Source organism: Engystomops pustulosus, chromosome 3, assembly GCF_040894005.1.
Source record: "Engystomops pustulosus chromosome 3, aEngPut4.maternal, whole genome shotgun sequence".
Lineage (NCBI taxonomy): Eukaryota > Metazoa > Chordata > Amphibia > Anura > Leptodactylidae > Engystomops > Engystomops pustulosus.
The window spans coordinates 136,440,532-136,466,580 of record NC_092413.1 but is presented as its reverse complement, the minus strand read 5'-3'; the positions used below and the strand labels follow the sequence as shown (position 1 = coordinate 136,466,580).

Below are 26,049 nucleotides of genomic sequence, written 5' to 3'. Positions count from 1 at the left end.
TTAAAGAGCCATACTGTCTTCCTGCATGTATGAGAAGCTAAAACAACATACATCTACAAAGTATTTGTTACATGCTGAATTCTTGACTCCATCATGCACTGCTCATAACAGCTCCTTATGTACAGTACTCAGTCAACAAACACCAAGTCTATTTTACCTGTCTGTTAACAATCTTATCCTCTAGAGCTTGCCATAAATACTTGAGTTCTTTGAAGGAATCTTCAACAGCTAGCTTATCATTTTCATCTGTCACCTTCTTCAGTAACAATTCTTTTTGGTGATTCAATCTTTCCAGCTCTATTTGCTGTTGATATGCCTCAGTCTTGAATTGCTGCAGCAAAAAAAATGTGGCTTATAAGACAAGAGCCAGAGATGAGAACATTTCTAATCAATGACAACATTAAATCATGAACATCATGAACAGTTACATATACGAAAATATCATACTGACATAATGATCACAAATCACGTTATTTACCGCATTACCTTAAGCTCGCCTATCTGTTGCTTCACAGTCTCTAGGTCTGTTCCTATTGGTGGCATTGTTTCCATTTTTCCCATGGCAATGTCTACCCAGTCAAAGAGTGCCTAAGAAAGATCAAACACTTAACACCATGACATTACTCAAAAAAAAATATTCACTAGCATATTTCTACAACTGAGGCGAGCAAACAGGACGTCCAGAGCAGCATTTGTAATTCTACAAAGATGAAATCACACTGGCTTCCCAGACAAAAGAGGGTGCAACATTATATAGTGCTTTGTTCTTCTGCTCAGAATGGGTTAAAAAAGTAGTGTAGCCCCTTCACAACTGCCATACAGTACATCCTATTTAACCATGCCCTGTGCAGGTGCAGAGTTTATACACATCAAGGTGGTCATATCTTCTGAATCATGGAATCTAGAAACACAATTTTGTCTTAAATAAGAAAATCACCCCTTTAATATATTGTCAGGATTGTGTTATTAGGTGAAAAAGAACCGGAGATATGTACTGTAACGTTAACAGTTTACATCTCTGCTTTTGTTTCACTTAGAAACACAAACCTTACATTATATTAAGGGAGAGATTTCCCTCTTTAAAGGTCAGCTGAAGTCAGAAAGCAGACAGAGCTGCAGTAGATACTTTGCAAAAGTACATGCACACTCGTCCTCTGTACCTGGAAAATGACAAATGAATGGGAAAATGACAAAAATAATTTGTCTCATTTTATTTTAAAAAATGTATTAATAAAATAATAATAATATCTTTATTGTCCCTAAGGAGGAAATACAGTTGTTGTGCACTTCTCCATTCAAAACATAATACAATAAATAAACCAACATTGAATACAGTCTGATAGAGAATGGCACCAAACTGTTCTTCATTCTTTCCGTTTGTACATCCAGTGATTATATCTACCACTAAATGCACTTCGCCGACCAGCCAATACGTCATGATTCGGATTCCTCGATTCCATGATAATTTTATTAAACCTGCCAAGCAGTCTTTTACTGACTACGGACTCCCAGGACTCCAGTGAAATTCCTACAACAGACCCAGCTTTCTTCATCTGACTACTAAGTCTCGACCTGTCCCGAGTTGAAATTCATGTGCCCCACACTGCAACTGCAAAATATAACATGTTTTCCAACACCGTCTGATAAAAACTATACAGCAAGAGGCTGCAGACAACAAAGGACCTTAATGAGCGCAAGAAATACAACTTACTTTGAAATTTCTTGACATGTTGATTAACGAGAAATTGCCAATCTAGTTTCTTGTCAACATAGACCCCTATCTACTTATATTCTGAAACTTGCTCAACTACAAGCTCATCTGTGCAAACCGGGAGACACACTGCACCTTTTTTCCTCCTAAAACAATAACTACTTTAGTTTTCCTGATATTAAGCAGTAGTCCGTTTTCCCTACACCATCTTGCATAATAGTTCACTGTACCACGATACTCCGACTCATCGTTCTCACGAATGCAGCCTACCACAACCGTATGGTCACTAAATTTTTGAAGAAAACATTCCTTTGTGTCTTGCCTTATGTCAGGAGTATAGACACAAAATAAAAATGGTGCTAGGACTGTTCCCTGCGGTAAGCCGGTGCTACACTATAGTGTATCCGAAAGTGTACTTCCAAGTTTGACATGCTGAGGTCGAACAACCAGATAAAACATAAACCCAATTCACAGTGTGAGGAGGAAAAGATCGAGAAAAGTAATGCGTACATAAGAATTTGGTGTCTCCAATGATGTTTGTGTTCGATGCAATAGATGGATTAATGCATCAGGAACTGAAGAGAATCCATAGAGGACTCAACCTGCCCCGAAAGATAATGTAATACCAGACGCTCAAATGCTTTCATGACTAACAGAGTCAAAGCTATTGGTCGATAATCATTTACTAATGACGAGTTGCGCTTCTTAGCTATAGGCACAATCGTTGAGGTTTTCCACAAGCTTGGAACTTTTTGTTACTCCAAACTTGCATTAAAAAGCCACAATAGAACAGTTCCCAGCTCTTGATTCACCACTATACCAGATAACAATTTACATTCCTCACCTTCTGTTACCCTCATACCTCTATACTGGAGTACCTCTGTCCTGGTGAATGACACCTCATTTCCAAACTCATCCAAACTACTAACTGTATGAAATCTATTAAAAAACTGATATGATATGATATGTAACTAATAACCTATGATCATGAAGGGGTTACCTTGAGATCATCTGCTGCAGCAGTAACCCACCAAAGAAAATTATTGATGTAGAAAGCAGAATTGGGCAGGGGAAGGCAGCTGTTGAAACTAGAGATGCTGCAGAGTGTGGTGAAAAAAGATTATTTTTTTAAACCCATTTTGAGCATTCATTTTTTTGGAAAACCCTTTGGGATAGAGGGGTAGATTTTATTTTCTCTGCTGATGTCCCTTCTCTTTTCCTATTAAAGTATAAAAAGCCAAAATAAAAAATAACTGATACTAGAGATATTCTTCTACAACTATTATATGTGTCGATTACACTGTACCTGCAGCCCATCCTGATATTGCACAGCTGCCTGCATAGCTTCATCCAGTTTTTCCACTCGTTCTCTCCATGTTTTATTCAACATTTCCCATGCTGAGTTTAGCTGGAAATAAAAAGGGGATATGTAAAAAAAAAAAACATATAGTTAATGGCAAGTTCTTATAATTCAAACAAACATCTTACAGTAGGGATGCACAAAGCATTATATATGCTAAACCAATTTAATTCTATTATTATTATGATATTGGTCATTATTACACAAAGGGCTCATGCACACTAACGTGTGCCCACCTGGCTGTAGCCGTACGGGCACATGTCGGGCGCGCTGGAGAGGAGGAGAAGCGAGCGCTGTTCGCCCCTTCTCTTTCAATAGAGAATAGAGCCGCACAGCTGTTCTTAGGGCCGAAAATAGAGCACGCAGGGGAAGAAATTTAGGCCTTAATGACTCCATCAATCCTTATTGAAATATTATCTCAATTATATCAATGATTCTCCATAATATACACAGTATCAGTTCTTACCTCATCTATGTTTTTATTCACAACAGGCTTATCAGGTTCACCACAAGCAGATATTAGTTCAGATCCCAGAGTGGTAACAATATCCAGCTCTTCTTGCAGCCCATCAATCTCTTCTTTAATTACCTAAAATAAATAATTATTGACATAGAACACATACATAAATGAATTTACAGCTTCATAAGTATACTGATATGGCATAGCATTGCATTATGTTATCTCTTGGCTAGTTGTTGTTTACATATATTTTATATCCAACTGGCCTTCGAATTAGATGAATGTTGGCTGAACAATCCAGTTTCAGTGAGATTGGCCATTAAATCAGTTTCATACTCGTCTTAACGGTTCCACAAATTGTACTTCGATAAGGTTTCTCAGTCATCTTACCTCAGCTGCCTCTTGTTGCTGTTTCACAACAGAGGGATCAACTCCAGGTTCATCGAGTTCACGGATAAATTCTTGGGTGTCTTTTATGGTGGCTATTAGTGCAATGTGATCACACCAAAATTTCTCTGCCAGTTCCATGACATCCAATAACTGGGCCTCCCTTTCCTCTGTCAAAGCCTGGATGTCCTCCCAGATAAAGACCATTTGGTCAAGCTTATCTTGAACAGCTGAGGAAGAAAAGGAAATTTAGAAAGGGCTACATCTGCAATTAGATTCAGTTTTCATAAAATCAGACTCGGTCATAGTTTATACTTCACTTTAGTCAAAAAATAAAAGTGCAATTAGGCCTTAATGACTCATAAATTCGAACAACCAAAGGCAGATCACAGCACAGTTTATCTTGCCAAATTACATTTCATAAAGATATTTTATAGGCAGTCATAAAAAAACATTACTTTTCTCATGATAAGAACGCTTAAGACAGAACTGCTTCCCACTCTTTGGAATATTATGATGGTTCCTGTCTTCTACAATGGATTACCTTTGGCTGAGATGTCCTTATCAGCACCTTCTGAGCGAGCAATCATTTCCTCTCCCCGCATCTTGAGTGTTTCATAGACAGGCTGTAGCTTTTCAAGCTCGACAGATACGTTTTTATTTTCACTTATCTGTTCTCTTATCTTCTCACACTCTGCAGAGATTGAAGGTGGCTGTCTCAGACGCTCGGCTATCCGCTCTAGACTTTCAAGTGTTGGGTCAATCTTGTCATGGAACTAGAAAACAAATCATGGAAATGCAAATATAGTGCAGGTACAATATGATCATCTTGAAAATAGTCTTGATTAGTAGTGGATTATAATATTGGATGGCGTGGGCAGTAACCCGGGGCCCAAGCTTTTACCCACAAAACTGTATACTCAGAAATGAAATCCTTGTACATCTGTTAAATGGACATTTCAGGACCTTTTAAGGTCCTCCAAAGGTCCTGAAATAGCAGACTCCCCTCAGCCGACGAATAAATACTTACCCTATCAGGATCGAGGGGTGGGAAGCAGGGAATGACACGAGCTGTGACGTCGGAGGAGACATTATTGGTCTCTGCATCCCATGGATCATGGACTCCTCCCATATCATGACGTGGAGCATGCACAGTGAATCTGGCCCCGCACCATGCTTTAACCTAGTGTTCAGGTTCATGCTTGAAGACACTAGGCGAGCCACTGCCCGTCTTTAAGAATATTGTTAAATATTGGCTACAATCCACATTGCTTTAGCAAGCTTATTAGCATTTATCCAACTATATTCCCCTGATGAGTGCATATTCATCTCTGCACAAAACTCATAGGTAAAAGATGTAAATATATTCCTTAGCTTGAGGGCACGCTAGCCACAAATAGGGGCAGACTTGGGATCCCCATTGTAAGGGCTGGGAGCAAACTCATGGGGCTAGGGATTAAGTTATAGTAGGGATAACTAGGCTACCACTGGATCCGGAATTCCCTACTCCTGTAACTCCTGGAAGAAGATTGGTGAGATCAAACCCATCTTCTTTTATCCCTGCTTCTGCTATTGTGTGCTATATAGCTCTGATATACCCTCATGATATGCTAAAAGGATATATGGGTATTGCAAGACGATTTGTCGTCCTTTTGTGATAATTCCTTCCACTACGTTATGTCACACTAAACTTCTTTTTTATATTAACTACAGTGTGGATTGTGGTTTTATTAACATAAATGAAAAGTTAAGTTTTAAAATTTGCTAGGCATTTTGTTACTTTACACAATTTTTTTGATGCCGTGGTCAACAACTTGTTTTTGTCTCTTTGATAATTAGCTGTGGTTGTTTGGACTGGCTGTCTTCTCAGACTTGAAGGGACAATAATATCTTTACTGCCCAGGGCCCATGGCAGTCTTAATTCACCCCTAAAATGATTCTAACGAAATTACATATATGTGTGAGATTTTCTGTGCACATAAGAATAATACATATCTATTACAACTTATTCCCAGTAACTTGTGTTGCTTTTTAACTAGACCGCAACTGGTATTTAAATTGGTAGGGCAAAGTATAAAAGTAAGGTATAATACATAATAAATAGTACATTATAGTACATTATTATAGTATAGTGCTGGGATTCATCTAGGCAGATATGTTACAATGATCCATAGAACCCTGTACATTAGGTTCCTTTAGGTCAAGGCATTCTGTTTTTTTTCTATACAGAAGACAGGGGTATCCAGAAAAAAAACAAACAAATAAGGATACCATACTGAATAGGTTTTATTAGCCATTTATCGGTTATGGATACCTCTCTGGTACCAGGTATAGATTTATATTTATCTTTCTGAGGCAAACATAAGATTTGAAAACCTTTCACATTGACTTATGTTATTTGTCATCTAGTCCTGTAACAGCTATTCCAATAGCACAACAGAATATTTATAACACAAAGTATTAAAGTAATTTGATATTTCTAAACTATCATAATCCGAGCTATGCTACTTAATAATGAACCGACAATTCTGGAAATAAAGAAGGCAGTATAAAAGTAGGACACTTAAATAAAGCCGTTGAATTGCACTTTTAGAGCTACAATACTATATCAAAATATTGCAAAAGCCACCTAATACATTTGTTTATTCTCATAAAAGTTTGGAATCAAACACTTTTTTAGTACCTGTGAGGACTGGGAGATAGCTTCCTCCAAAGCAATGGCACGTTTCTTTACAATCTCCTTAATATCACTATAAAGAGTATCTGCCATTATATACTTCTCCTGGATGAAGAATCCTTCTTCAGGACTCAGTTCCAGCAGTTGTGGTCCAGTTTTGTTCATTTTATCTATATGAGGCTTGTGTTCAGCAATCAGTTCACGGAGTTGCTTTAAAAAAAACACAACACTAGTTAATAATGTTTAGGAACAAATTTTCCAAAATGTCTGGTTCATGCACTCTAAATATATCCAGCTGGCAAAGAAATCTAAACAGAGTTTAATGATGCATGATCTTAGATATGCTTCAGCATATTTAAATAGTGGCCTTATGAAGAGAGGGCATGTCTATAAATCATTGTCATGATTTATAAACATACTTACTGCATGGGGCATGTGCAAATATGACATGTATAAGGGTTAATGCACATTTTGCACACCATCTTGACAGAAACAATACAGAAATGTAGATATTTTTGCTAAATTATTAAACAAGAAAAACTGAAATATCAAGTGGTCATAGTACACATTTTGCAGTTTTGAGGTGATTATAAATTCAGTTTATTATTTTGAAAAACAAACTTTTTTTTATAGTTTTTTATTATAAATTTTTTATTTTTATGTACAAACGTAAATACAAAAGGCAATCTGAGAGTAGTATTGGAAAATCATCACATTAGTACATAGCATTTCCTGTGTGAACCTTGTACGGGGGCAAAAACTGAGACAATCTCAAACTACATTCTAAAGGGTGCATTTTAGTTGGCTATCAAAATACATTAAGTTCTCAGACACATAAAAATATATGACATGAATGAGCTAAAAAGAATTGTGAAATAAAGTGCCAGTGCAATGTTAATTTATTCAGGTTGTCTACCACAATATACCAAAATGTAACATAGTGCTGGTATTCGATAGATCAGCTCATCGCGTCCCCTTAATATAGCCATTTTCTTCCATAGTTTGTAAATACTTTGCTTACCCTTAGTATCTTATAATGCCCTAGGTACATCTATAGACATAATATACTGCTGCTCCTCTATCGTGTGACCCTCCCTTTACCTCTCTCAAGAACAATGAGATGCAGGGCGATAGATATCTTTGTTGCCCCTCCCACCTCTTGTGTGTCCCGCCCACCCCCGCCCCAAGAAAAAAAGGAAAATTAATATTTTCCTAACTTATTCTACTTTCCCCATAGTTCCTCCCATTGCGCTAACTTATTTCGATTGCCATAGTGAATTATTTCATAAGTCTTTATCTTGTGTGTCAAGGCCTCCCATTCTATAAATTTCGGTGAGTATGACTTCATCCAATTTCTTGCAAGCAAGACCTTTGCAATGAGGGACATTCTGCAAATAATAGTTTTTTGTGTCTTAGATATTCCAGACCTACGCACGTTTTGAAATTAATTTAAAATTAATACCTCAGTAGAAAAGGGGATTTGGAACCCCAATTTTTTCATGTACTCTTTGCCAAAAAGATTTAATACTAGGGCAGGTCCATCTCAGATGGGGGAAGTCTGCATTCATACATCCGCATCGTGGGCACTTAGCGTCTTTATATAGTCTCATTTTTTTAAGTAGCACTGGGGTATAATATATATAATATATCCTATGTATGAAGTTAAATTGGATCATTCTATGATTCATATATAGTGAACATAAAGCTGTGTTTCGGTAAACCTCACACCATTGGCCCTGTGAAAGATGCAGGCCATCTGAATCCCAGTGAGATATATCCTTAAATGTTACATCCTTTGAATATTCTCTAAGTAATAAATTATATATTCTTGAAACCGTCATTTTCCCTTGCCAATTAAAAAAAAAGTGATCTATCAGTGTGCTTCTGTGTACAAAAAAGTAGTTTTTTTCCTGTGTCTTATTAAATGCATCTCTCAATTGTAAATAATGAAAATACATAATCCTACCTACCCCATATATCCTTTCCATATCCTTATAAGTCATTAATATCCCATCTTGAAATATGTGACAAACCCTAGTTACACCCAGTGCTACCCAAACCTCGACATCCACCATTTTCCAAAATTCCTTCAGGTTTGTATTATACCACAGAGGGGAGACCTCTAAAGCACCCCTCTCTACTCACATCCTCTTAAGGAACTTCCAACTCTCATTTATTAGTCTACAGGCGGGAAGGTGTTTTAACCCACCTCCCGCCAGTTGACCAGATTCACAGATCTCCAAAAAAGACATGTTGCCCTTGATCTTGCTCTGTATTTGTGTAAAAACCCCTGAGTTGTGCCACTTTGACAGAAAACAAACTTTAGCTGCCAAAAAATATAATTTAAAATTGGGGATTGCCAAACCTCCTTCTCTCAGGCCTTTGTATAGGTAACTAATTTTAATTCGTACACGTTTTCTCCCCCAGATCAACTCATTACAAAGCCTTTCAATAAGTTTAAAAAGCTTTTCTTCCACCCACACCGGAGATGCCGAGAGCACATATAGTAATTGTGGGAGGATTACCATTTTTAGTAAGCCTATTCTGTCAGCTCTAGTAAGGGGTAATTTAACCCAAGTGGAAATTTTTGACCGAATTTTCGCTATCAGTGGCCGAATGTTTAACTCTACGTATCTTCTGATATCCGTGGAAATCGAGAGCCCCAGATAGTCGAGGTGAATCACATTTGTTGAACAGGTTTCTCCTTTGAAATCAAAATCACCTGTTCAGTTCATTTCCTTCACTTATAAAAATAGCAATCTGCACCTAAAATCACCTCAAAACTGATAACAGTGCCGTTTTAACTAGCTAAATTATATTAGAGTATTTACATTAAATATTTATTAACATATAATAAAGAATATTACAGTCTTAGTATTCAGACCATTTGCTGTGACACTCAAATTTAACTCACATACTGCTCATTTGGACTTGATTAGGAAAGGCACACACCTGTCTATTTCTGACCTCACAGCTCACAGTGCATGTCAGAGTGCATGACAATCATGGCATCTTAGAATCTGCCCAAGGAGTTCAGAGACAAATTTTGGCAAGGCACAGATCTGGCCAAATTTTTGCAGAGCTCATTGGCCTCCATAGTGGCCTTCTTACATACAAGGTGTTTTGGTGGACCATAATTCATCCTCGACCTGGCTATCCAGCCACACTAAGCAATTGCTGGAGAAGAGATTTGGGGAGAAAGGTAAAGAAGAACCCCTAAATCGCTGTGGCAGAGCTTCAGAGATGCAGTAGGGAGATAGGAAAAAGTTCCACAAAATCAACTCTCACTGCAGCCCTCCACAAGTCGGGGCTTTATGCAGAGTGTGCTGATAGTAGCCTCTCCTCAGTGCAAGACAAGAAAGCCTACATACAGTTTGCAATGAAGGACTCAGAGACTATGACAAATACAATCCCAACAGTGAAACAAGGTGGTTACAGGACAACTGGTTGTCATTGAAGGAAAGATGACTGCGGCCAAGTACAGAGATATCTTGGATGAAAACCTCTTCCAGAGTGCTCTGGACCTCAGAATGGGCCGAAGATTCACCTTCCAACAAGACAATGACCCTAAGCACACACCTAAAATAACAAATCAGTGGCTTCAGAACAACTCTCTGACCATTCTTGACTGGCCCAGCCAGAGCCCTGACCTAAACCCAATTGAGCATCTCTGGAGAAAGTTGAAAATGACTGTCCATCAAAGTTCACCATCCAAACTTAGGGAACTGGAGAGGATCTACAAGGGAGAATGGCAGAGGATCCCGAAATCCAGGTGTGATAAACTTGTTGCATCATTCCCAAGAAGACTCATAGCTGTACTAGCTCAAAAAGTGTTTCTACTCAATACTGAGCTAAGGGGCTGAATACTTATGACAATGTGATGTTTCAATTTTTATTGTTTAATAAATAAGCAAAGATATCTACATTTCTGTGTATTTCTGTCAAGATGGGGTGCAGAGTGTACATTAATGAGCAAAATAAAGAACTTTTTTGATCATTGCCTGCAATGAATCATAAAGTAAACTATATAAAAGGGCCTGAATACATTGCATACCCACTGTATATGTGTGGCAGACAAATTACAAGTCTTGATTCTAAGTAAGAATGCAGAACTAAAAAAAAAAACACTCAACAGTCTTGTTAGGCGTTGTGCTTAACAAAACACAGGTAACACAAGTATGATGACAAGGTTTGTGATCCAGAAGGTGGACTAAATATTTACATTAAGTCCAGAATTTCCAAGGCACAACAAAGCTTCAATCTGACACAGGCTGGTATTTCAAAGAGAAGGATGAGGACAATGATGTGGAAAATATTATCTACAACCCTTATCTCTACTCAAACTGCAGATGTAAAAGGCAATTAAGAGACTGCTGAAAGCAGTAATCTGAGGCCATAAGCTTAAGAGAAAGTAGCGCCTGTGATCTTCACATCATACACAGTACCATCTCATGGGAAATGTTGACAAAACAGCACAACATCGTGGAATGATATAATGTGTAGGAAACATTAGAGGCTGTGAAGGTCAGAGTGGTTCCATGGTATACCAAGCCAATACAAATAAGACATGGTCTTCTGTAGGTGTTGAGAAATAATTTTATTCTTAAATGTATTGTGCACCCTGTTTTTGAAGTTTTCCTTATCAGTACACATTGTACAATTGAGGTAAATGTAGACGTATATAGTCTGTTCCATTAAACTGTGGATTAAAATCACTCTTGGATGTGTGTGCTAAACAGCAACTGGTTACTTCACAATGGTTCCCTCATTAGAGATAATTTTATTAAAAATGCATCCCTGAGGCAACTAGCTTATTGTCCTATATTCTGCTCCATTACCTCATTGTCCCCAAAAAGCCCTTGAAGAGAACCCATCACCCAGTCTTGACATTTAAACCAAATGACAGTTTCCTGTAGCAATTTTAACACTGATCCCCAAGCTTCTTCTACAAAAATCAGTTGCGGCTATCAAATAAGAAGTCAATGAAGTCAAAATCTAAAATGTAACTGTTCAGTGCCAGGAAAGATAGCCAAGTCATGTGGGCGATTGATCTATCCCCTGAGTCTTGGTGTCATGCACTAAGTCCCCCTCATCCCCCTCCCTTCTGACAACATCATTCAGAATATCACTGCATCTCTTCAAGGTAAATGCCATGCATACGGGTATGCAACTTATACCTCGCTCACAGCCTTCCCTATCACAACCTTCATATAGCTGAGATTTGAGTACAATATCAGGGTAGAGGAATTTGTGCTGTTAGCAATTAGAGCACTGTGTAGATTCATATACTGTGAGAAATGAAGTAATGTGAGAATATTACTAGCTTATAGCCCCTAAATGTACAAACCCTTCAACAAGATCTGAAAATGTATGCAAATAAACTTGCTAAATCTGTCATCATAATGGGGGTCATTTACTAAGGGCCCGATTCGCGGTTTTCCCAACGTTTTACCCAAATATTTCCGATTTGCGACAATTTTCCCTGAATTGCCCCGGGATTTTGGCACACGCGATCGGATTTTGGCGCATCGGCGCTGGCATGCACGCGACGAAAATCAGGGGGGCGTGGCCGAACGAAAACCCGACGGATTCGGAAAAAACGCCGCATTTAAAACAAAAAATCTGTCGCGAAAATTGCACTTACCTTCACTCAGCCCGAGCCGGTGAACTCCAGCGCGTTCCAATGCTTTTCAGCGCAGCAGCGCCACCTGGTGGACGGCGGAGGAACTGCCTTAATAAATCCCGGCCGGACCCGAATCCAGTGCAGAGAACGCGCCGCTGGATCGCGAATGGACCGGGTAAGTAAATCTGCCCCATTGGGTCAATATCTCCAATATCTTAGTAATAGACATTGCAGAATCTTTATTACAAGATTAACGAAGATATTATACTAATTCAATGTAGTCAGCTGTCATGCCAAGTGCTCCGCTCTTTACTATGGAGGGTCTCTGCATTTTACATACATACACTGCCAGTGTTTAGATGAATGCTCTTAGTCTTTTCAGCGAGCATGTTATTATTTTAGACTTTATAAAGGTATGTGACAACAATAATGTTGTACTGCCAAGCAAGACAGAAGGAAAAGACTGTCGGAAGTAATTAGGTCAAACAATAGAAGCTAAATCCTACGTAATCTACTAACGTCAACTCCCCAACTGTTTAGTAGATGATGACTGACTACATTTCCCTGTAGATAAACTAGTAAATAAAGCTGGCAGGATCTGACAAAACCAAATATGAAACATCATAGTCAAAGAAAAAGAAATCAAATATATTTGCTAATAAATGGTTGATATCTATACTTGTGGAGTGCATGAGAGGTCAGAGCCAATGAGAAAGAGTTTTGGAACTAAATGGTAAGATTTTACGTCACTCAAGTTCTTTATTCACATCACTACTTCTCTAAAACATTCTCTCAGACACTACTGCGACTGCTGAGTGACATTAAAATAGTTATAGAGCATTTCTCCTTAGCTTTCTATGTGTGCAGAAGATGGGCAATATCCTGCCAGCACTGTCAAAGATAATGCCTGCAAAGAGGTTGATCAGGAAATTTCTTAAGCACCCAAACTGTACCATGGGGTTAGATGCAGGCAACATGACTGTGGAATCTTCTTCTATTTGTTATCCATGGCCTCTTTCCTTTGAATATCAATTTTTAAAATAAATAAGCCAGAAGTGCAATGCGGGGCCTTACCAGAGCCCTCCTTGCTGTAGCTTTAAAGGCTGTTACAGTGTGTACTCCCACTGTGTGAGATTACAGCAGGCAGAAGGAGGGGGGAAGGCCCAAAAGGAGCAGGGGGGAGGTGAAACGTGCTTCCAAACAAGGAAATAGCCTATGAAACCAGAGCACGGAGAGAGGCTCTGGTAATCCCCACCAGAGCCTTTCTGACTCATTAGTATAATTTTAAATGTTGATTTTAGAGGGAAGGAGACTGTGGACAACAAATAAGAAGAAGATCACCACAGTCACAATTCCTGGAACTAAGAGTAAGTGCCCCTTGCTTTATCATGCCGGATTTTATGGTACATTTTCTTTAATGCAAAATAATAATTTAAAAAGATAGTATATATATCTATATCTATATATATAAATATATATATATATATATATATATATATATATGATAATGTAGATAGTAAACACAGAGAGCAGAAATATCGGAAGAAGCAAGTTATGGCACTTCCCATTTACTGTGCATGTGTAGTACAGTACAATTTCATAACTATAAAAATATTGAATTGGAGAAAAGCATATCATTCTAACATACGGTTAATTGTTGGGAGTAATACCACTTTTCTGGTGGCAGTTCTTACCCGGATATCTTCCTGCTGTTCTCTTAGTGTGTCATAATCTAGGGCAGGTGGTGGCAGTTTTGATATTACTTTTTCTGTCTCTGTCAACCATGGGCACAGTTCTTCATATGTTTCCCAGAACTGGTTAACTAAGGACACGGCGCGCTCTAACTGAAGGTTCCTTTCAGCATTCAAATGACAGATGTCGTCGTAACTCTTCTCCAGGTTTGTTAGCTTGTTCTATATGAAATGACACAGATAGGAGCATTACAGATACTACATTACCACAATCCCTTTCTAGACATGTTTGACCAAAGAATTTAATCTTTACAATAAATCTTTACAAAGCAGCTCATTAATGCTTTTAGTCAGATGTCATTTCATTCTTATTGCATAACCTCAGAATTAAAAATTCTGTATCAAAGAAAACAATCTTTTACATGCATTCTATTAAAATTTTTTGAAGTTTTGTAAGGCTTACATAAAATCTGGACTTATCATTTTATCTTATAAGCAACGTGGACAGAAAGTCAAGCCAGTGTAATCAAGCAGTACTGGTCTGAGGTGGAAAAAAACATAAACAAAATTTCCAAGACACACATAACCCTGATGCCAGAATCGGTGCTACTATGGCTACCCAATACCACCTAGCGTTCACAGAAACACCACACCAGAGTAGATAGTTTATATCATCTTGAGGAACTCGCACACTGGGAATCATGGACACACCATAAGTTCTCGAGGATATGGGAGCCATGGTCAAAATTTATAGAAAAGGTACAGAAAAATAAAATTCACATTCTGACATATCCAATTACAGCCAGCTAAAGAACCTTAAGATGCATAACAGTGGAAGATAGCCAGATTTAGACAGTGAGAAGTAATGTACAGTCAAGATTAGCAAGATTGAATGGACAATCTTAGTTTTTCTGATCAAGCATGTGTGGCGGATGTATGATACCTGACAACCAGTTGCTATACAGTTCTCAGTTGAACTCTTACAATCTGATTGTAGGAGCCTGTGTTCACCCTGTTACACTCCCTCATTATATAGCTTACGTAGCTGAACTGTCTGGACTTGACTCTTCACCCTCTAACCCCCACCACATCCCCCCACCTAACCCTAGCCCCACATACAACGTAAACATTCTAATCTGTAACTGAGATATCTCGCCAAATGTCTTATGTGATTATCTTCTACTTTAAACCAGGTTGTATTTTTGTATGTTGGGAAAAAACAATAAAAACCTTTTTTTAAAAAAAAAAAGAGAAAGTCAAGCCAGTTGGTGTATCACTACTAGCAGAAGTATGATTCTGGAAAAGCTATGTGCTAATTTCCTGGCATCGCCTCTACAGTATAGTTATTGTAAAATTCACTGGCAAAGTCTGGATACAGCACATCCAATACAGTGATTTTCAGACTATAAGGTGCACCGGAGTATAAGGCGCACCATCAATAAATGCCTGCTAAAATGTCTAGGTTCATATATAAGGTGCACTGGACTATAAGGCGCACCTGATTATAAGGATGTATGACCAGCAGGTGGCAGACCTGTGCACAGTTCAAGGCAGCTGTTGTCTGTAAGTACGGTTCATATATAATACGGTACATGAATAAAAAGTATAAATTGATGGAAAGCCAAAATTCTAATTTCACTTTGCCCAATGCTTGAATCCATGTTCTTCTGTTCCCACAATGAGTTTATATGGACAGGCGGTCCCCTACTTAAGAACACTCGACTTACATACGATCCATAGTTACAAACGGACCTCTGGATATTGGTAATTTATTGTACTTTAGTCCTAGGCTACAATAAACAGCTGAAACAGTTATCAAATGTGTCTGCAATGCAGCTTTAGTATTAATCCTGATTCTTATGACAACCCAACATTTTTAAAATCCAATTGTCACTGAGACCAAAAAAGTTCTGGCTGGGATTAGAATGATAAAATATACAGTTCCGACTTACATACAAATTCAACTTAAGAACAAACCTACAGACCCTATCTTGTATGTAACCTGGGGACTGCCTGTATTAAATAGAAACTATACATAAATTATAATTGTATGTACAGGATTTGTAGAGATGACATTTGACACTAAATAACTGCTGGCTGAAATGTTGTCTACCGGCTATTTTATAGACTGCAATACATTAACTTATCACATACGAACAACCAATAACAGATATCTTTTATCCTTTGAAACATAGCTGTCTTTAGTAAGTAGAAACTTTGAAATTTGTGGTACTTGTGAAAATGTATGAGAGGCTATGTGACCTATTTTTATTCCTACTATATTGACAATGGCTTCCTAATATATTGACAGATCACACATCAAATGTCACATTTCCATTCATCCCTCAAAATAAAGCATTAGAAGCAGAGCAACATTAGGGGAACCCTGGAGGCCCCAAAAGAAATTTGGCACAAGGTCCATCCTCTGGTTATATAAATATGTGCAGATCCCTTTTATTACATCCTAATTACTGCTGTTATAATGGCAGAAAGGGCGATACAAATATTAAGGTGTAACAAGCTAAAGTTCAGCATACACATTAAACTTATGTCATTAACCACTCGCCTAGCAGCTTAATATGAGATTTGTGTCCACTCTGTCCACTTCTGTACTATATACATGCATGTGTATGCTGATGTTGGGTGAAAAAGATGTCGTCCAAATTAGAGATTGCCTCACAGTTACTGAATGTGTATGGCTACCCCAAAAGATAGGAGGCAAGGGGACAAAAAGGTAGACTAGTGCCGAGTGCTCACAGCACATGAATGTTTTGGTCCCATGCCAAAGTCCCAGAGAATGGTGGTCTGGTGAGCAGGAAAGTAAAACGAAAAATAACATAAATTTATTAATGGACCCATAAACATACCAACATAGTTTGTTTCTCATCCTCACTGGAAGAACTTAGCATTTCATGTCCTGATTTGACTAGTTCATCTATTGTATCCTTGTGTCTTAAAATCTCCATAGTAAATCCCTGTAAAATGAAAAATATTTGTCACTTACTGCAAAATAATTTTACATTGGTCTGTGACTGGTCACCCTAAATCCTATGTAAATTTCATTACCTTTTGAACTTGTAGTTGAGCCATGGTCTGGTCTTGCTCAAGCCTAATGTGACCAAGGGCCATCATTTTATTTTTAGCATCCTCAATCCATGTCTGCTCTGCACTCACAGCCTGCTCGAACTGAAACCATACAAATTGGATTATATGACATAATGCTGCAATAAGACTTTCTGCATGGCTATAAAGTAAAAACACATTTCATTACAAGAACAGTGTTGTCATAATGCCAGAAGCTTATAAGCCAGCCGCTTGCAATATAATGTACTTAAATGATGCAAATGTGAACACACCAAGATAAACACTATCTATTTATAAACCCTCGGTCAGTATTAACACAATGTAAGATAATAAAAATGTAAGTGCAAACTGTTATTTCTGGGAAAATCTGGAACTTGCCAATAAAAAATCTTCGGGATCTGCTGTGAAGCAGAATTGGTGTAAGTATATTAGCTCTCTTCCTTAGCAAAAGCAGTTTTAGTACTGCAGTGTGGATCATCAAATCTTAGCTTTTCTATATATTCACCACACTTATCAGCACCAGAATGCTCCTCCAAGAATTATGCAGGAGTGGCAAGACTATTGTGTAGATTATTGCATTAATAATTATGTGTAATCATACCTTTGGGTAAATTTCAGTAGGACTGTGAAAAGTAAATTTTTAATCCAGATTTGCAGCTCCTGCAAGTGCTTCGGGTGGGTCTATCAGCCTGAAGAGCTTTCTGCTCTTTGCAATGAACTGCTCCACAGCCCCTCACTTCTGCTCTGACTGACTGCTTTAGGTATTTAACCATAATGCTAATACAACTCCTAATCTACGCAGAGGGTAGGGCTATGAAGCAGCACAGTGCAGAAAGCTCTTCAGGCTGAAATACCCACACAGTGCCCCTGCAAGATCAGAAGAGCTGGTTTATAACGTCACTTTTCACATTCCTGTCATTACTAATAACATACACAAGGTATGAATACACAGCTATCCAAGCCTGCTACCTAACATTTTCTGTAATGTCTGTAACATGGTCAAAACTGCTGACAGACCCGCTTTAAAAATATACTGATAGAGGTATTCTATATACTTGGCAATAGTCCCAATATAAAACAAAAATAGGACCTAGGTTTTATGCAAATTTATGTGTGCATATCACTGGCTGCAAATGGAAGACCAGTGGTCTACTGTCTGCTTCCTGTGAGGCTTTGGAGTCAGTAAGTAATTAAGACCCCTGCCAACTGGTTCTCTAATAGGGGCAAGAAACTGTAGCATGGGCATAAAAGTCATATTAAAATAATCATCAATAATCCAACAGTAGTTACATCATTGTCTTTACCAATGTATCTACATAGTAAATCTTTCCTGATCCTCCATGGAAGAGTAACAATTATTACTAACAGAGGAGAATCATTCATCATACATAGTGTGTCTCCCAATATTACAAATTATATTAAAAATATATTAAAAATAAATCTGTTGTACACAAAGACTTCTTTCATATACGGCAGAAGAAGTACAATCCTGAGGACTGGGACTAAAGATGAAAGGTCTTCTATGATAGTATGCCTGCCAGCTCCATTGATCATGGTCCTTGTGGTTCATATACATGTTCTTGTCTTCGGTTTGTATTTCCAGTCAGTGTTGTAATCTGAACCACACTATTCTATTGCCTTCTAATTCTTTCAATGTATTTCTTTACTGACAAACATCAAAGCTATTTTTGACAGTTTGATGGATGTCATTCTTATTTTAACCATGTCATGAATTGTCGCAAAGATCAAACATAATAATTGATGCAATTATTTTTGTTAGTAGAAAATACACCAAATTCATTCACTCAGAAAGATGAATCTTGTTTTGTTCTTAAGGCAAATAGTTACTAATAAAGATAAATTAAGTAACATACATGCTATAAAATTCCTGGAACATCAAGCAATTGTTTTGATATTGCCCATAAATAATCTTAACAGATCCCCCAACAATTCCTCTAGTGAGCTCAAGATATTCAACAGTCAAATAACTTAAAACCATTCATAGCTTATTAAACCCATGAGCTAAATGGTATTTTACGATTTACTAAATACAAAAAACAGAAAAACATTATCATATGGTGAAAAGTCAACAAATACACTGCGCATACAAACATTAAAGATCAACAAGTCTTCTAACCCCAAACAAATGTGATTATAAATCCTCACCAATTTCATATCGGTAACATCATCAGATTTAAAAGATTGTTAATATATTTTTTAGCTATTAGAATTTTAGTGTAAATATATCTGAACCTTTCAATTTTTATTATATGAAAACACTAACAATATCAAAATAACACATATACGTTACTGACTGATTTAATCAGACAGGTGGATACCCATAAGCCCATTCCTGTCAATAGTTTGTATAAACCTTTGGCATGCCTAAGGAGGGGAGTTTATACGTTGCATTAATGTTGGATTAGTAGAACGATACATAGTAGCTATCCATAGCTCCGATCTTTCTTATTTCATTATTTGGCCTGCTGTATAGGATGCTCTGTGAACAATGAAGCCAGATGGTGCGCACAATATACAGATTAGATATGCCCATCTTCTAACTATCTCACACATCAGGATTCTTTTCAAGCTCTGCTTTGTTGTCTTTGCATATCAAATTAGCAGAAACAAAATTTTGTTAAACATTAGTTCTAGTCCAGAATGAATTGATAGTTTTTATTACCTGCTGAGATCGTAATCTGGCAGCATCTATTTCCTCCACCATTTGTGTTAGGGTGTCGCTTACTGATCTGTAGCGCTCATTAGCTTCTGTTACCATCCGATCAAGACCTTCTCTTGCTCTCCAAGGTACTAATTCCAGTAAAGAGCTGCTAACCTCATTCAAGGAGTCCAGCAATACTGTATTACTCTTGGCCTCTACCTGTAGTTCCTTGAGATATACAGATATAGAAATATATTGCATTATTTACTGCACTGATCAATGTCTTTTTCTATTATAACTAGTGAATTATAGTCAATGAAATCATTTACCTTCTTTCTTTGTTGTACAGCAGTCATCTCCTCTGGTTTCTGGTCCTGTGTTTCATAGCTCTTCAGCTCTCCTTCCACCATGTCCAGCCACTTACCCAACTTCTCATGATTTGCATGAAACTGTGTTGCCAGGTTTAAGGCCTGTTCCAATATTTTAAAAACATCAGAACTAAGCTTTGTGATTTCAGAATATCTAGATTTTATTCCGTCTAATTTCTCCTGAATGATAACAACTTCATCACCTGTATAGAAAAAAAATATATAGAGTACTTAATTTGTGTATGTACACTCCTCATAACAATTCACCCTATGTGTTCATTCAACGGTAAAAATTTTTGCTACAGTATTACTACTAAGGTTCCAGCAACCAACTTCTTAGTTGGGACAACCGGAGCCTACCTTCTTCATAAGCTGCCTAACAAACACCACACAGTAGGCTAGCAGAGTAAGTTTGGGCTATAGTGTAGGTGTGAAGCATTCTGATAAGACCCAATAACTTACCAGTTGTATGTTTCAGTAGCTCTAATCCATTTTGAATAGCCTGATCTACATTTTGTTTTCTCAGCAGAATGTCTTCCTGAAGGAGCTAAGAGAAAATAAAAAAAATTTAATTTGATCTGAAAAAAAAAAATGAACATAACGCCCAGACATTCTGGTATAGAAGTATAGAGATATTTTTTAAGTTATAGTTTATAATACAAAATACTGGCACAACCCTAGTTTAATACTGCATAATATATAAGCTTAATACTGCATAATATATAAGCAATGTCACAGGGTAAGTATACTAAGTGCTTTGAATAAAATCCACAGCAGCCGCTGTTTTTGAGGGACAACTTATTCCGTTCCAGGAGGCAAGGACGAATAAATCTAGAAGTGTTTCTAACCTAGTGGATAATATGAGAAGTGTTCTTCAAATAAGCCATGTGTATCAGCCCAGGACATGGGCCTTCATCAAGCAGTCACCAGCCGGACATCATCTTCTATTATCCACTGGGTTAGAAACACTTCTCCCTATTACAAAATACCGGAGCTTTATACAAATCGGTAGCGAAGTAAATCACGTTGAGTCTACCTACATTAAGAAAGTTTCATATTTACAAACAAAATTTAGCATTTTAATGCCAACTTCTAAACAAGACCATTACAAGTCATGTCAGATACAAGTCAACGATTGTATGGCTAGAATACAGGAGGTTGTAAGAAAAAAAGTCCAGCTCACTGCTACAGCCAAGAATACCTAGGTGTACCGAGAAAACGTCGCCATCTCCATGACTCAGAAAACAATGGAAAGGATACTCCAGAACATCAACAGGATTCATAAAAACACTTCTTAATTTATTGGTTCCATTTTAAAATCAACATATAACATCACATCATGGCTATGGACACAGGAAACCAAAGCGTTTCGTCCAAAAGGACTGATTCATGATTAAATGCATTGGTTTGCTGGGTCCATATCCATGAAGTGATGTTATATGTGGATTTTAAAATGGAACCAATAAATTGAGAAGTGTTTTTATAAATCCTGTGGACGTGCTGGAGTATCCTTTCCATTACAAGAGGTTGTACTACTGCAGATTTACTACATACATTAGTGGGGCCTATAAATCCCCAAACTTAAAGTAAATCTACCACCAGGATGAAGGTTTATAAACCATGCATACTTACATACTGGTGTGTGCCGCCTCTGGCAGGATCTGCTCTTCTTATAGCCTCTTATGCCATTGTTTTTACAAAGAAAAACCTTTACACATTATGCAAATGAGCCTGAGGGGGTCTGGCCTTATTTAAAAGCTATGCAGACCAGAGTCCCTGAGGCTCATTTGCATACTTTTAAAAGCCTTTTCCATAAAAATGAGGGCATTAGAAGCTAAAAAAAATAGCAGATATTGACAGAGGGGGCACACACAACTGCATGAAAGTGTACTTGGTTTACAATGCTTGATTTTGGTGGTAGATTTTTTTAAATGCTAGAGAAAGACAGGTCAGGATTGTTGAGTTTTAACATGCCAAACCATTACTCTAAAGCATTACAAATCTTATCCTTAGGTGGCTGTTGGAGGTTGCACCTGCCCTTTTCCTCTTCAAAATGCTAATTTATAGATATAGAGTTAACCATTCTTCCCATCAAAATGACTGATCCTATTACAGTCAAAACTAAGTGTCACCACTTCTTTGAGTAAAATACAGTTACAATATAAGGGAATCAGATAAGTCAGATCTCAAGAGTTGGAAAAATCCTCCCTTCCCTTTACGCATCAGTAGAAGCTAAATAATTATGGGATAATATAGTCTATAATCCTCTTAATACAGAAGCACCCTGAGCATGAATTCCAGCTAAATAGCCTTAAAGAATAAAAAAAATGTAAATCTACATTCCATTTTGTGAAACATACAAATATACAGCAAATCTTCCTTCTCGATGGAGTAACAAAACATGTATATTCTCTAAATATATTTATACATGTATAAAAAGGGAAAACTGAACAAAAAGTAACAAAAAGACAAACAGAAAATACCAGAAGCTCAGTGTGTTGTCTTGTGAGTACATCTGTACTGTGATCTTGTACGGACAGTTTGCTGAGCTTGTCATGTACTTCCGTCAGCCAGTTCATTAGCTCAACTTCATCATCCCCAAATATCTGAGCATTGCAGTGTGCCTGATACAGGAGTTCCCCTCTCCTGCTGCTTCTCTCCCGGACATCCAGGAATCGGGTTTGGCACATATCTAATTTTTCTTGAACCATTTCTTTTTCTTCAATGGAGCTTAAGGCTTTTAAAGACTGTCCAATGCTCAGAGATTGGTGCAAGATGGTGTTATGAGCCGTAATGTCTTCTTGTAATGCCTGAATGAGGGGATGAAAGTATAATAAAAAAAATATATAAAAACAAAAAGAAAAAATGTGGCCAAAAGAAACAATGAGAATGAAGAATGGAAACTTCAATCAGCAGGGATGTTAGTTCATTCAGGAGGTGAGAAAGGAAAGAAGGAGCTTCATGTTTAGCTTGTGAAATCAAACAGACAGCGCAAGATTAACATTCTTTAGCTGAAGATAGTCTGCGAGGGGGACAAGTAAAGTTTGTTAGTTCTAAAGAAAAGCACAGGCTGCGGTTCTTGAAGCACCATAATACCACGCTGACAAGCTGGAACTTTCTTATCACAATCTGATGACAACATTTTGTTTGTAAACTGGAGATGTTATTTTTATGTGTTTTATTTCCTGTACATTTACCATATATCTTATTACACCAACTGTGTGCAACATGGAAAACACCATTTTTCCTTGATCTTTAAAGAGGACCTGTCACCTAAATTTTTGGCACTGGATGCCGCTTACTAAAGTAAGCAGCTCCTAGTGCTTGATCAAACGCCGCAGTGTTAGAGTGATAGCGTTACCGGAAACCTCCGGTAACGCTATCAAACACTGTGGCGGGGTACAGTGTAATCATCGGACAGCTTGCAAAGGGGCGCTGCCTCTTCCCCGGACCGCCCCACTCGCTCCATAGGCCGGCAGTGACTGCCGCGCGCTAGGCGGTAGTCACCGCCCCTAGCCTCGCCCCAACCACGCCCCCTCATGAATATGTCGGACAGCTTTGCGAGCTGTCCGACAATTACATTGTACACCGCCGCAGTGTTTGATAGTGTTACCGGAGGTTTCCAGTAACACTATCACTCTAACACTGCGGCGTTTGATCAAGCACTAGGAGCTGCTTACTTTAGTAAGCAGCTCCTAGTGCCGATAAATTGGGTGACAGGTCCTCTTTAAGTAATATGTGTGAGCTACAAACCAAGCCTGAGATTCTAATCAATTGAAAAGGCAACCCAGAAAACGTATGGGAACATATAAGATTCCTTATTGCTGACTTATCCACACATTTGAGGATTCAGAACCACTTACATTATCCTTTATATGTGATGTATGATTAATCTAGGAATTTTGTTCTAGTTTGCTTTATCACCAGAAAACCATCAAGCTGTGTACCTCCTCAGGCACGTTCACATTGATGCACGGCCGCTGCACAATAGGCGCGCAGCACATGTGCCGCCATTACAAAGGGGCGGGCAGTAACACGGGGGGAACAAAGAGCAGTGTAGCTGGGGGCGAACAGGGCGGCTTCCAAAATACAGGCGCACCATGAATGCCCCGCCATCGTGAATGGGTGCTTAGTGCCGCGAAGACGGGGGGCAATGCGGTTGGGAGTTTAACCAGCTACACGGCAGAGACGTGGATACAGAAGTCAACTGAGGAAGAATAAAAGATGTTTTTACAGCAAAGCAGAATCGTACAAAAACAGCTGTAAAAATACCTGTGAGGTTTATAATGGAGGTTTGTGGTGATAGGTTCCCTTTAAAGATACACACACACTGCGGTAGATTTTCATGAATCCCCCTCTATGTGTTTTCTCATTGTAGCTTGTACATCCAACTACAGACTATTTAGACAAACACTAGGTTTACAACATTTTTGGCATCCTATTGTGGTGTATGGTGCTTCAAAATGCAGTAGAAAGGTAGCACTGATGATTATATAGCATATTAGAATATATATATGTATATATATATTTGGGTCTTACCTTGTGGTAGGCAATCTGTTCTAGAAGTTTAGATGTCTGTGTGCCTATTGGCTCAGAATTGCTGAGTTTCTTCTCTGTGTTACTGAGCCAATCAGATAAAGGTTCCAATGTGTCGTGGAACTGTCTAGCTACAAATAATATTCCATCCAGCTGCTGATTTCTGAAACAAGCAAACATCATTTTATTAGTACAAATTCACACCCTGTGCCATTTTAATGAGCTGCTCTTTGAAATGATATACATACAGTTACTTAAAGTTTAACCATCATTCTGAACAAAAAAAAAACTAAAATACATAATTCTGCTCCAGGTGTCCCTGGGAATCATTCCTAAAAATATTTTGCCTCTCGGCCCTCATTTAGTCCCTTTTTTGGCCCATAGCAACCACCATAGCAACCATAGCATCTATGTATGTAACACAGCTTGCAGACTTGGAGAGTGTCTCCTGCCACTTCCTTGTGTGGGGTGAGGGGGGGAGGGGGGGCTGCAGTTTGTGTGTGTGTGTATTATTTGGTTATACACAATTGTAGGGAAAGCTGAGGGAGACATAAGTGTAGGTGTTTTGTTACTAGATTAGTTAGGGCTTCTCCCTGCACATGACTGCTGCAGCACTGAGCCATGAGGTAATCAGCTGTGAGCAGGGAGAGAGATGGGGCGTGTCTCTCCCTCCGTAGTCTCTGCTCCTTTATGAAGACAGAATGTCCATAGTAACAGACATATGAGAGATTACTGACATCTAGGGAAGGAGCATGATTTGGGTAACTAATCCAATTGCAAAAGGGCTTACACTTTAATACTATTTAATAGAATAAAGCAATGCTGGTAAATAATAGTGAATACTACAATTAAAAAAACACTAACAAAAAAGGATAGGTGTTTAAATGTGACTTCCTATACTAGAAAATATGAAAACAAGTTGTAAAAGCACAGCAAGTTAAAGGAAATCTGCCATCAAAATCAAGCATGTTAAACCACAAGGCGTGAAACATCAACCATTGTGATCAATCATTTGGTACTTTTAAAGAGCTTGGGATTGGGTTGGTGAGTTTTATGCCAGAGCAAATGGCAATAGGCAGTAAAGAAAACCAAGGTTCTTGGCTATACCTGGTGGTCTAGGTCAAATCAACAAGACAGGAATAGCATAGATAATGTCACAGTTATGCGGTGGTAAAATCTAATCATGGAGCGGTGCTATCATCTGGTTACACCTGATCTTAGTCAAAAGGCCAAAAAGCAATGAGGAACAATCTGGTTATGTAGAAATCTTTTAGTCTGTGTAGACTGTTATATAGTCTGGTAACTGTATATCTGTATATACCTTTATACAGAGATTATATGGTGTTTGGTGGAAGGCAAATCATCTGTAGATATGAGGCAGTGTTCTTAATCTTCAGGAAATTCTCCATACTCCTGCATGCTACCAAGCATATGAGAATAGTACTCTAGGGCTTGCCTATTCATTGAATGTCAATATATTCGCATTTATC

The 26,049-nt window shown here is 38.1% G+C and overlaps 1 protein-coding gene across 24 annotated transcripts in view; it reads right to left on the bottom strand.

The window, feature by feature from the left end:
- DST (dystonin) overlaps positions 1-26,049 on the bottom strand; it is a 385,421-nt gene that overhangs the window by 35,290 nt on the left and 324,082 nt on the right. For 20 of the 24 annotated variants that reach the window (XM_072142226.1, XM_072142233.1, XM_072142231.1 and 17 more), the window contains 15 exons: positions 24,563-24,722; positions 22,507-22,833; positions 20,486-20,570; positions 19,985-20,226; positions 19,677-19,883; positions 16,976-17,095; positions 16,777-16,884; positions 13,913-14,131; positions 6,602-6,805; positions 4,463-4,694; positions 3,922-4,148; positions 3,538-3,660; positions 3,018-3,119; positions 487-588; positions 158-331 (listed from right to left, as the gene is read on the bottom strand). In XM_072142226.1, coding sequence (XP_071998327.1) covers positions 158-331; positions 487-588; positions 3,018-3,119; positions 3,538-3,660; positions 3,922-4,148; positions 4,463-4,694; positions 6,602-6,805; positions 13,913-14,131; positions 16,777-16,884; positions 16,976-17,095; positions 19,677-19,883; positions 19,985-20,226; positions 20,486-20,570; positions 22,507-22,833; positions 24,563-24,722 — 2,632 coding nt within the window. The remainder of the gene's footprint in view (positions 1-157; positions 332-486; positions 589-3,017; positions 3,120-3,537; positions 3,661-3,921; positions 4,149-4,462; positions 4,695-6,601; positions 6,806-13,912; positions 14,132-16,776; positions 16,885-16,975; positions 17,096-19,676; positions 19,884-19,984; positions 20,227-20,485; positions 20,571-22,506; positions 22,834-24,562; positions 24,723-26,049) is intronic. The other 4 variants (XM_072142236.1, XM_072142238.1, XM_072142252.1 and 1 more) reach the window with 1 other exon arrangement.